General features: G+C 39.0%; 1 protein-coding gene across 1 annotated transcript in view; it reads left to right on the top strand.

The window, feature by feature from the left end:
* The first annotated feature begins 7649 nt into the window (after positions 1–7649).
* LOC145664804 (uncharacterized) overlaps positions 7650–11850 on the top strand; it is an 82546-nt gene continuing 78345 nt past the window's right edge. Inside the window, exon 1 of the mRNA XM_081731766.1 lies at positions 7650–7734. Within this exon, the coding sequence (XP_081587892.1) occupies positions 7698–7734 (37 nt within the window). The 5' untranslated portion in view covers positions 7650–7697. The remainder of the gene's footprint in view (positions 7735–11850) is intronic.

Raw genomic sequence — 11850 nt, 5'->3', positions numbered from 1 at the left:
CCAAACATGTTCAAAACTGCTCGACCCGGGTTTAGGGTTGTCAACGACTCAAGCGGCTCGCTCACAGCTCATTCACTATCGAGCAGAACCGAGAAGTGAGCGGAGCCAACAGCTCATCCAACCGAGCCAGCTCGAGCCGATGGCTCATCCGAGCAGAACCGAACCGAGCTGATTGCTCACCCCAACCGAGCTGGTTCGAGTCATCGGCTCAATTGAGCTGACTCGAACCCAGCCGATGGACTCGTTTCAACGGAGCTGGTTCGAGCCATTGGCTCCAATCGAGCCGAGTCGATGACTCGTACCTACCGAGCCGGCTCAAGCCATCGGCTCAATTGAGCCCAGTCGATGGGTCATCCCAACCAAGCCAGCTCAGTTGAATCAAGCCGAGCCAGTTGGCATCACTATCCCAGTTGGGCTTCATCTTTGGATAAAAAATTGGACCGTGTAGTTTTCAGCCTTGATAATAAGAACTACAGGATATATTTATTTGGTGCTCACGGCGTCATTAACTTGTTCCGCCACCAACGAATTTCGAGGTGCTTAGTTTTGCATCTTTTATGCGTGTTTTGTGTTGGTTTCTGCTCCTATTCCCACTTTTTGTTCGTCACCGGAAGTGGGTCAAAATGGGCCTACAAATATGGCGGAACAAGTTATTTCTGTTCCACCACCAACGAATTTTAAGGTCGTTTCCTTCACATCGTTTTGTGGGGTTTTGTGTGTCTACTTCCACTTTCTGTACGTCATGGGAAGTGGGTTAAAATGACTCTCCAAAGTGGGACGAAAATGACCCACTGTTCCGCCACCAACGAATTTTGAGGTCGCTTCTTTCGCATTGTTTAGTGTCAGTTTCTTGCCGTTTTGAGCGCGTATTATCATGTTTAGTGCGTCGCCGAAAGTGGGTCAAAATGGGCTTCCAAGATGGGACAAAAATGACCAAGAGTTCCGCCACTATCGAATTTCGAGTTCGTTAATTTCACATCGCGTACCCTTTTGTGCACCTATTTCGACGTTTTGTGCGTCACTGGAAGAGGGTCAAAATGGGCCTCAAGGTGGGACGAAAATGACCCACTGCTCCGCCACTACCGAATGTCAAGGTCGTTCCTTTCGCATCGACTAGTACCTGGTTTGTGCCGTGTCGTGCCCTTATTTCCACGTTTTGTGCGTCACGAAAATTGTGTCAAAATGGGCCTCCAAGCTGTGAAGAAAATGACCCAGTGTTCCAACACTATCGATTTTCTAGGTCATTTCTTTCACATAGTTCAGTGCCTTTTTTTAAAAGTTTTCTGCGCCTACTTCCTCGTCTTGTGCGTCGCCGGAAGTGAGTTAACCAGTCCTTCAAAGTGGAAGTTAAATGACTTACTGTTCCGCCTCTATCGAATTTCGAGGTCGTTTCTTTCATATCGTTTAATGCCTGTTTTGTACGTTTTGTGCGTCACGGGAAGTGGGTCAAAATGGACCTACGAATATAATGCTGCCGTGTCACGACAAAACGCTGTAACTTGAGTTACAATGTTTTGTCGCTATAAGCATTTTTGAATTTCCCGCCACCGATATTTATGTTCCCAGGCCCGGCATTGAGCTGAGTCAAATACTTTTGAAAATATATCAAAGAGAATTTCGATGTAAGTAGGAAATTAGCCGGTTTGTGGCGACTTTACGGCTCTTTTTCTCAAAACTGCTCCGCTAAAGTTACAGCGTTTTATCGCGACAGGGGTGAACGAAACAAGTTAATGCTGTTTCGCCACCAACGAATTTGGAGGACGTTTCCTTCACATCGTTTAGTGTCTGTTTTGTACTGTTCTGTTCGCCTACTTTCCCGTTTGGAGCATCACCAGAAATGCGTCAAAATTATCCTGCAAGGTGTGAGGAAAAAGAGCCATTGTTCCGCCACTATCGAATTTGGAGGTCGTTTCTTTCGCATCGTATAGTGCCTGTTTTGTGCCGTTTTGTGCGCCTATTTCCACTTTAGTGTGACAACAAAAATGGGTCAAAATGCCCTACAAGTATAGCGGAATAACTTAATGCTGTTCTGTCACCATCGAATGTTGTCATTTCCTTCACAATTTTTGTGCATGATTTGTGTCGCTTTGTGCGTTAGTGGAAATGGTCAAAATGGGCATTGAAAGGGGGATGAGTATGTCTTTTTCTGCCATATTTGTGGTCCTCTTTGACCCACTTTTGGTGCCGCACAAAACGTGAAAATATGCACAGAAATATTCCAAAACAGGCACTAAACAATGCGAAAGAATCAACCTCAAAATTCGATACTGGTGGGTGGATGTCGGATTTTTCTTCCCACAATGAATGCCCATTTTGACCGACCACCATTGATTCACAAAACGTGGAAATAGGCTTATAAAATGGTAGAAAACACGCACAAGACAATGTGAAGGAAACGACCTCGAAATCGTTCCTGACGGAACAGCATTGACTTGTTCCGCCATATTTATAGGATAACATTGACCCATTTCCGGTGACGCATAAAACGTGGAAATATGTGCACAAAACGATACAAAAATGACACAAAGAGTTGCGAAAGAAACGACCTCGAAATTCGATAGTGGCGCAACAGTGGGTCATTTTCCTCCCACCTTCGAGGCATATTTTGACCCTCTTCCAGTGACTCACAAAACGTACAAATACGCGCACAAAACAGCACAATACAAGCATTAAAGGATGTGAAATTAACGACCTCGAAATTTGATAGTGGTGGAACTCTTGGTCATTTTCGTCCCATCTTGAAAGCCCACTTTGACACACTTCCGGTGACGCAAAAAACGTGAAAATAGGCGCACAAAACCGCACGAAACAGACACTAGCCGATTTGAAGTAAATGACCTGGAAATGCATTGGTGGTGGAACAGCATAAACTTGTTTCGAAATATTTGTAGGCTTATTTTGACTCATTTCTGGCAACGCACAAAACGTGGGAATAGGCGCACAAAGTGATGCGAAAGAATGCACCTCGAAATTCGTTGGTGGCGGAACAGTGGATCATTATTGTTCCACCATTGTGATCCACTTCCGATGACACACAAAACGTGGAAATAGGCGCACAAAACATCACAATACACGTACAGAACGACGTGAAGGAAACGTCCTCCAAATTCGTTGGTGGCAGAACATTAACTTGTTTCGTTATATTCGTAGGTCCATTTTGACCCACTTCCGGTGACGCACAAAACGTACAAAACAGGCACTAAACGATGCGAAAGAAACGACCTCGAAATTTGATAGTGACGGAACAGCGAATAATTTAACTTCCACTTTGAAGGCCCGGTTAACTCACTTCCGGTGACGCACAAGATGAGGAAAGAAAAGACCTAGAAATTCGATAGTGGTGGAACAGTGAGTCATTTTCGTCATACACAAGAGACCCATTTTGACACACTACCGGTAACGCATAAAACGTGCAAATAGAGGCACGAAACGGCAAGAAACTGGCACTAAACGATGCGAAAGAAGCGACCTCGAAATTCGTTGGTGGTGGAACAGTGGGTCATTTTCCTCCCATCTTGGAGACCCATTTTGACCTACTTTCCATGACGCACAAAACGTGGAAGTAGATGCACAAAGCGGCACGAAACCCCACAAAACTATGTGAAGGAAACGACCTCGAAATTCGTTGGTGGCGGAACAGCATTATCTTGTTCCGCCATATTTGTAGGGCCATTTTGGCCCACTTGCGGTGACGCATAAAAGGCGGGAATAGGCGTACAAAATGATCCAAAACGATGCAAAAGAAACCATCTCGAAATTCGTTGGTGGTGGAACAAGTTAACGACGCCGGTGCTCACGGCATTTGACGCTGTCTCGTTATAAAAATCTATCGTCGTTTCGCTATCGAGACAAGATGAGATGCACTAAAAGTACCCCTCGAGATGCACTAAAAGTACGAGACAAAATGCAACCCTGGAGGACCACTAAAAGTATTCCACATTACTGCTTACATTTCTCATGGCTTTCGCTTTCCAGTATAATCAGATCATGATTTCAAAACGAGTTAAGACGAGGTGAACGAGGGAGCTATTTGTCAAAGTCGCCTCGACACGAAACTTGACATCAATTTATGAAGCAAAAATAAACAGAACGTGTTCTAACATTTTTTTAAAATATCTTTTATGGAGGGGGGGGACTTTCTACGTATGGGAAATTAATAGTGGGTTGATTTGGAAAAAAATAATCGGAAACGATCGATATTAGTTGAGAAACAAATTGAGAAACAAAAAAATACAGCGCTTCGCATTATATATCAACTGCTTTCTATTATAATAAGTGCTGAAGCTTGTGTTTAGCGTTCAGAGCACATGGAAATCAAGTTGTGAGAAGAGACATAAAATTTGTACTATAAGCTTAATTATATGTAAATTTTAAGTTTGTACGGTACGCTTAATTATATGGAAAATTTTATACCTTTTTCCTTTACATTGTTCTACTTTACCGTGATTTGGGACTTTCAAATTTTATTATTTTTCCACTGAAAGGTATCTATAATTCAACAAGGAAATAATTATCAATGATAATTATAATAATTATCTATATAATTGAATTCATTGTAATTTGGTCCATGATAAACACTTTACCATTTCGTACTAGCTGTTATGCCCGTTCTTCGCACGGATCAGATAAAATATCAATGTAAACAAACTGAACAACGGAAAAACAATTAAGAAACATTTCTAAAATTGGATATATTTTGGGTGAATATATATCCAACAACGTATATGTGTTTTCATTGTGAAGGCCGATGAGGGTTGAATTTGAACGTAAACACTATCGGGAGTATTAGTGTTTACGTTTAGTTACTATACATTTGAGCAACCCCGATAAATATGGATCCGACAAAAATATTGGTCATTTTTTAATCCGTTTACATGTCCCGGTAAATGCCCCTGAGAATTGTGAAAAAATCGCCTCTGGTCCCCAGCCGATACCGCGAAAACTATGAATGTGACACTAACATCTGTCATTTTCTACTACTTTTACATATACCGGTAAACGCCCCTATGATATTCTGGTTCCAATTTTTAAAAAAAAAGCAACTCTTCTGGCTCCCAGATGGGGGCTATATTTGGAAGTCAACGCCTGTAGGAGTATCACCATTCATCTCAGCGACAGCAAAAACTGTGGATTTGACACTAATATCGGTCATTTTTTATTATTTTTACGTGTCTTGCAATTCTCTACCCCTGGTGACTCCCGGCCCGCATACAATGGTGGCTGAATTTGAAAATCATTGCTAATGAAAGTATCACCGTTGATTTCAGCGACCGCGAAAACTATGGATTTGACACTAATATCGATCATTGTGGATTATTTTTACATGTCTCGTGATCCCCTTTATAATGCCCCTGTTCCTTAGCTGATGGGGCTAAATGTGAAAGTAAACGCGGTCTTGAGTTTCACCATTGAGCTCAGCGACCACGAAAACTATGGATTTGACATTAATATCGGTCATTTTCGATTATTTTTACTTGTCTCGTAATTCCCCCCTCTGGTGACTCAAGGCCCGCATACAATGGTGGATGAATTCGAAAGTCATTGCTAATGGTAGTGTCACCATTGATCTCAGCGACCGCGAAAACAATGGACTTTCGAATATTAGTCATTTTGGTCACTAATATTGGTCATTTTGGATTACTTTTACATTTCGGTATCACTCCCTCCCGATGACGTTTACGGTCTGGCCACCGTTCGAGGAACACCTAATCGACCCTGGCGTCTTGGTGATTTATTTGATAATTATATTTTGTTATATTTGTACTATCATGTTATAAACAATACAGGAACATGTTGTATTGTTTATAACACCACCATTTCGTATTTCCCCTGCTAATTGAACATTACTACAAATTGCGCTGATCTTATGAGCACGCCAATTCACGGTTTTGGCCTCCGTGGTCTAATGGTAGCGTACCAAATTCTACTTAGTAGGTCAAGTACTTGACTTTATCATAAGTTCTTTAGGTAACTACGGCTCAGGGCGTATGGATGATGATGGGATGAATTGGTGGAATGAAAACAGTGGAAGGAAGCGGGACCACCCGGAAACCCCCACGCACACGGTGTTTGTCCACTACAAAGCTTACATAGCACGAGCCTGGATTGATCCGACGACCTCTAGCACCAGATGTGAGTACTGTTGTTCCTTGTAGATCAAGCATCGGTTCACATTCTACCCAGACCGACCATAGTAACTAGTATTTCTCCCTTTTTTTCTGTACTTAGAAGGTAAATTCGGTACCACCAGACATGTCAATTCTGACGCAAAGTCGTAGCAGTTGTAGTAGTATTAGCAGTGGTCGTAGTAGTAATAGTAGAAATAATAGTATTAGTAGTATAAGTAGTAATAGTAGTAGTATTACAGTACTTTGCAGTCTTGAATAAAGAGTCAGTTTCCCAAACACATTACGATTAGCATAAGCTAACATTAGTTTCCGATCCGTCTTTCAGAGTGTCCGGGCCGGCCTGGTTAGGGCCCTGTTCAGTTTGAAACGGGCAGGGCCAGGCAGAACCGGGATTGCCCGGCCCGTGCAGTGCTCTGTACTATTGACATATTAAGACAGATAATGAAGTACCTAGCTCTTATTATCTCGTATATTCAGTGTAAAACTTACCTATAAAAAATATAAGATTCCTTAAAAGCAACACTTGCAAAACTCTTGCAAACAAGACCAAGACAAAGGCTCATGTGCAAGACCGAGACCGAAACCAAAAGCTAAAGACTCCAGTGCAAAACCAAGAACAAGACAACCGAGGTTTTCATCTTGGTCTTGCATTTGCTCAACACTACAAAGAAGCATTAGAAAATTAGGTAAGGTTTTTTCTCTTAGTTCGTAGAGATAAAATTTTAATTTTCTCCGATGCAACTTTCTTGAAGAATAACCAATTGTCTACTAATAATATTTGTTTGTTTTGTAATTACAATTATTACGTATACAATACCTATGTAATTCACTGTACGCTGACAATATATGGAATTTCATTCATCTGTGTGATGATTGATAGGTTGATCTCTCTTCAGCACCGATGCTATATGAAAAGTGAAACTATAGTTCCACTTCCTTCGTGGCTAAGCGGTTAGCGACGCTCCTTTGGCTTGAGAGATTCGAGTTCGGTTCCCGGCGGGAGCTCATGTGGTTCGGAACCCACGTTAATTAGTAGATCCCGTCTTGTATAGCCTGGCTGCTGAAAGGGACATTAAACTCAAAATCAACTCGAACCTAGGTCTCCTGTTCCCAAAGCCATACAACCATGAGGAAGCTATATTGAAAGCGAATTCGAACTGATAATGTTTCTTATATCCGAGGGAAGTACACTCGTAGAGGATTGAACCCGGAACCATGCCTAATTGTCTATTGGTCAGTTGGCCACTAACTCTAGGCCTATATTACCGACTGTTTAATCTCTTTTTTTTTTTTTTTTTTTTTTTTTTACGAATTTTAGCCTAAAGAGGGTTAATAATATGACATATACTAAAAAATGTAAAGAAAAAATCCTCTCACTTGAAAAATTGAAAAAAAAAAATCATTGGTCTCTCTCATCGATTCGTTGCGCACGCGTCAGATAAAAAGGAGGAAGAGGTGGTACTCTTTTTCTCTCCACTTACATCCTCAATTAAAGACGAAATCCATTTGAAGGTTGTTAACAAGAGCCAAGAAGCAACTGATATTTTACTTCTGCTATTCAGGACCAAAATGAAAGCGAATATGGTTATATTGCTTGCTGTACTGGGTAAGTAATCTTTTTCATTCAGGCAATAGTCATCATTCAAAAAATATATAATATTAACGGGCGCCGATCATGGGGGGGCAGGCCCACCAAAGGTCACGTGGCCCCCCCTGTATTTTATGAATATGTATTTTTCTTGTTATATATATATATAAGATATATTAACAATGCCCCCCCTCCCCCAAAGTTACCGAGAAATCGGCGCCGTTGATAACATTCTTATCCACTTTTCAACCAGCATAGTAGAAGATAGTGCGATCGGGTTTACTTCCCGTTCTGAAAAGTTCTTTGTAAAATTTAAGCATGCGAAAAATCACTATAGCCTTTCTTTTCTTTTTTCTTTCTTTCTTTTCTTTTTTTCTTTTTTTCTTTTTTTTTTTAGGAAAAGGTTGTAGTCCTGTACACTTTATCCGGATATTTTATAAATCTTACACGATATTTTGGAAGTTTTATTTTGTATTTGAAAATTTCGTCAGCATTATCTAGCTCAGATAATTCAAGTTCTATTACACTATTTTTTACTACTTACGAAATACTCCTTACAACTGACCATATTACACCTTAGTTCTTTCATTCATTGGTTTGGATCAGTGTTCCTTCCAGGAATCTTTTCGGTCGACCGGCAAATCTCACGTCCACCAGAGATAGCTGACCGCCGCGCCCCTGAAGCTGTTACTCTTGGGCAAAGGACGTCTTCTAGCAAATACCATGGAAGCGTCCAAATGCAGCCACTGTCACCTTAATATCATTACCCTCGGTGGCCAAATTTTTCTGCAATACATCTTGATTCGGATCGCACTTCAATCCTTTCTTACCTGATTCTTAACGTGTAAGTTACTATGGTATTTACCTATGAGTAACATAATGAGTGACTACGCTAAAGCGAGGGTGGTAAGAGAGGTGGGGATTCCCTGTCGTATTGTCTTCCTTATCACATATTATTAGGCTTCGGATTTTTGCATATTTGCATGTTTTTTTCCTGATGTGATATTGATATGCTCTTTAAACAGAAATTCGTTTCGGGTGTTTTGGGGTAAAATAACAGAGTTTTATAGTGCATATATTTGCATATTTCGGAGGTTAGTGCATGTTTATGTCGTTACTGCATATAAATGCATATCTAAAGGAACTACGAAATTGATAATTTTTAGCGTCCAACAACTTTCCTCATAAATGGAATTTAAAGTTTCTAATATAAATTAGACTCAAGAACTTAAAATGGTTGATTGTTTAGAATATCGGTTTAGATGGTCGGTTTAGAATATCTTCCAAGGTCATTGAAAGAATAACAAAAGGGTGAGTGATTCATCCGCCCGGCAATGATGCGTGACTGTCACCTTTTTGAAAGAAGATATAAATAACGGTGTCAAATCACCCAGAACAAAATTTTCAAGTCATCCATCTCAAAAGTTGAAGTTGTTACTGTTGTTCTTGTGTGTGTGTGTGTGGATTTGAAATTGTGTGGTCTTGTGGCAGTATAAAAATGCCAAAAGAAAAATCTGGGTCCATTTAGTTGTAGTGCGATATCTTCAAATTCGCATTTTAACTAGCTCAGAATTTTGTTCAATTTTTGGTCACCCAAGAAAGAAATTTGTACCATTCAAATAAACGAGGGAGGGCCATTTCAAAATTTGTCCTCATCGATCACCTGTAGTGTGGCATCTTAAAACTTCAATTTTAACTACCTCAGAATTTTGTTCAATTTTTTTGTCCTTTTTTGTCCACCCAAGAAAAAAAATTGTACCATTCAAATAAACGAGGGAGGATCATTTCAAAATTTCGGCCACTTCAATCACCTGTAGTGCGACATCTTAAAATTCGAATTTTAATTAGCTCAGAATTGTGTCGAATTTTTAAACATTTTAGTACCACCAAGAATAAATTCTGTACCATTGAAATAAACCAGGGACGGTCATTTAAAATTTGGCCACTGAAATTATCTGTAGTGAGACATTTTCAAGTTCGAATTTCAGCTATCTTGATAGTACAAAAATCTACAAAAAATAGGGAAAATTCTAAACTAGTTAGAATTCGAATTTAAAGATGTCACACTACTGGTGATTGAAGTGGCCAAAGTTTTGAAATGGCCCTCTTTTGTTAATTTGAATGGTACAAAAATGTAAGGAAATTGGGCAAAATTCTGAGCTAATTAAAATTCAAATTTGAAAATGTCGCACTACAGGTGATCGAAGTGGCCGAAAATTTAAATGGTCCTCCCTCGTTTATTTGAATGGTACATTTTTTTTCTTGGCTGAACAAAAATGGACAAAATTCTGAGCCAGTTAAAATTCGAATTTGAAAATTTCGAACTACATGTGATCGAAGTAATAGAAATATACAAGTATAACAATATACACTTCTCCCTCATACCTATTTTGTCTATCAATACAAAACTTGCTACACATTTCTTATCCCCTATACTATTTTTCGAGATACATTTAGATTGTCTACTTTTACCCGAGGCCACTCCAGATGGGTCCAAAGTTGATGGGAGGGATTTTTGGAGGGAATTCTCCCAACATTTTCTCACCTGTTCAAATGCATTATGGGCCCCAATACATAGCACCTCTGGAAAGCTTGTTTCATGCCGAAGAGAATGAACTACAAACCATGATTTTCCAATGAACAGTGTTGATGGAATAGCTATTTCACTGCAATTTTCTTTATACCAACGGAGGTAATGGACCATAGGGACTTATTCCGTTGTCCATGGTACCTAATTTTTTGTGCATGAACAGATCTTTATGTTTATCGAATAGATTAGGTTTGATTCTGATGTTCGGATGGCACGTTCATGTCCGTTCCTTGTTAGCTAGTTAAAATTCAATTTTGAAGATGTCTTACTACAGGTGATCGAAGTGGTCGAAACTTTTAAATGGCCTTCTTTTGTAATTTAAATTGTACAATTGTTTTCTTCGTTGGACAAAGTTCCTGAGCTAGTTAAATTCAAATTTGATGATGTCTCACTACAAGTGATCTAAATTTGAAAAAGGCCCTCTTTAATAATTTGAATGGTATATTTTTTTTCTTGGGTGGACAAAAATTGGACAAAGGTGTCGCACTACAATTAAATGGGCTCGAAAAATCTTTTAGAAGTTATCTTCTGAAGCAATAGATTGAAACTGAGAAACGTTAACAATTCAACATGAAAATATATTTTGCAAAGTGTATGCTAAACAAGTAATACTTTCAAAGTAAGTAAGCTTTTGTTCAGAAAAGGACATTTCTATTTTGTTCGACAGCAAAAGCTCAAACTTCAGCAACTTATATATATATATATATATATATATATATATATATATATATATATATATATATATATATATATTCATAGCAGTTTCAAGTCTGGTAAAAAGTTTACGCAACTATGAAACAGCCTATGTAGCTTTCTTTTTGCATACTTGACAGAGTTCATCCCAAAGAAACCGTTGAAAAATGTATTTCGGGAAGAAATGAACAACCTTTTCAAAAATGAGCTCTAAATATGAGAGTATTTAAATATAAGCTTGTGTGGCTTTCATACACACCTCTGTCTCCAAACGTAAATTCCTTACTAAGTCTTCAGTTATGTTTTCGATAACTTTCCCTTCTTCCCATTTATTCCTTGTTCAAATAACTTTATTCCATTTAAAGTATCAATATTATAGTCTAAATTGTAAATTATTGCCGTTTGAAAGGACAATGTTACGGCAGCAGAAAATTGGATACAAAAAGTAATTTCAAGTGGATTTCTTTTCTTTTAAACAAGAACATAAGGGTTTTTAATATAGACTTTTATTACAGTACAAATTGCCTCCAACAGACCCTTTATTAAACGAAAATTTATTTTAAACGAAAATATTTCACAATCCCATGAATTTAAAGGTAAAACAAAATGTGTTAAATTCTCTTGATTAGGCGGAACCTGTGTTGTGAACAACGGATATTAAAATACACTTTTTAACAGAAATTTTCGAGTTCCGTAATACAGTGTTTAATTTTTTTTAGACATTCTGTGAGAGGTTAGGTATATGAACTGCGTTGTCTGTAAAGATCTTCGTTTACTTGTTACCCTACACATTTACTCTTTAGTCCACCACCATGGAATGCCCTAGATACCGTGCGAATTTTTGAACGAAG

This window comes from Thermobia domestica, chromosome 11, assembly GCF_964235325.1.
Source record: "Thermobia domestica chromosome 11, izTheDome1.hap1.1, whole genome shotgun sequence".
Classification (NCBI taxonomy): domain Eukaryota; kingdom Metazoa; phylum Arthropoda; class Insecta; order Zygentoma; family Lepismatidae; genus Thermobia; species Thermobia domestica.
Note: the sequence above shows the minus strand (reverse complement) of the source record. Positions and strands in the feature narration are given on the sequence as shown.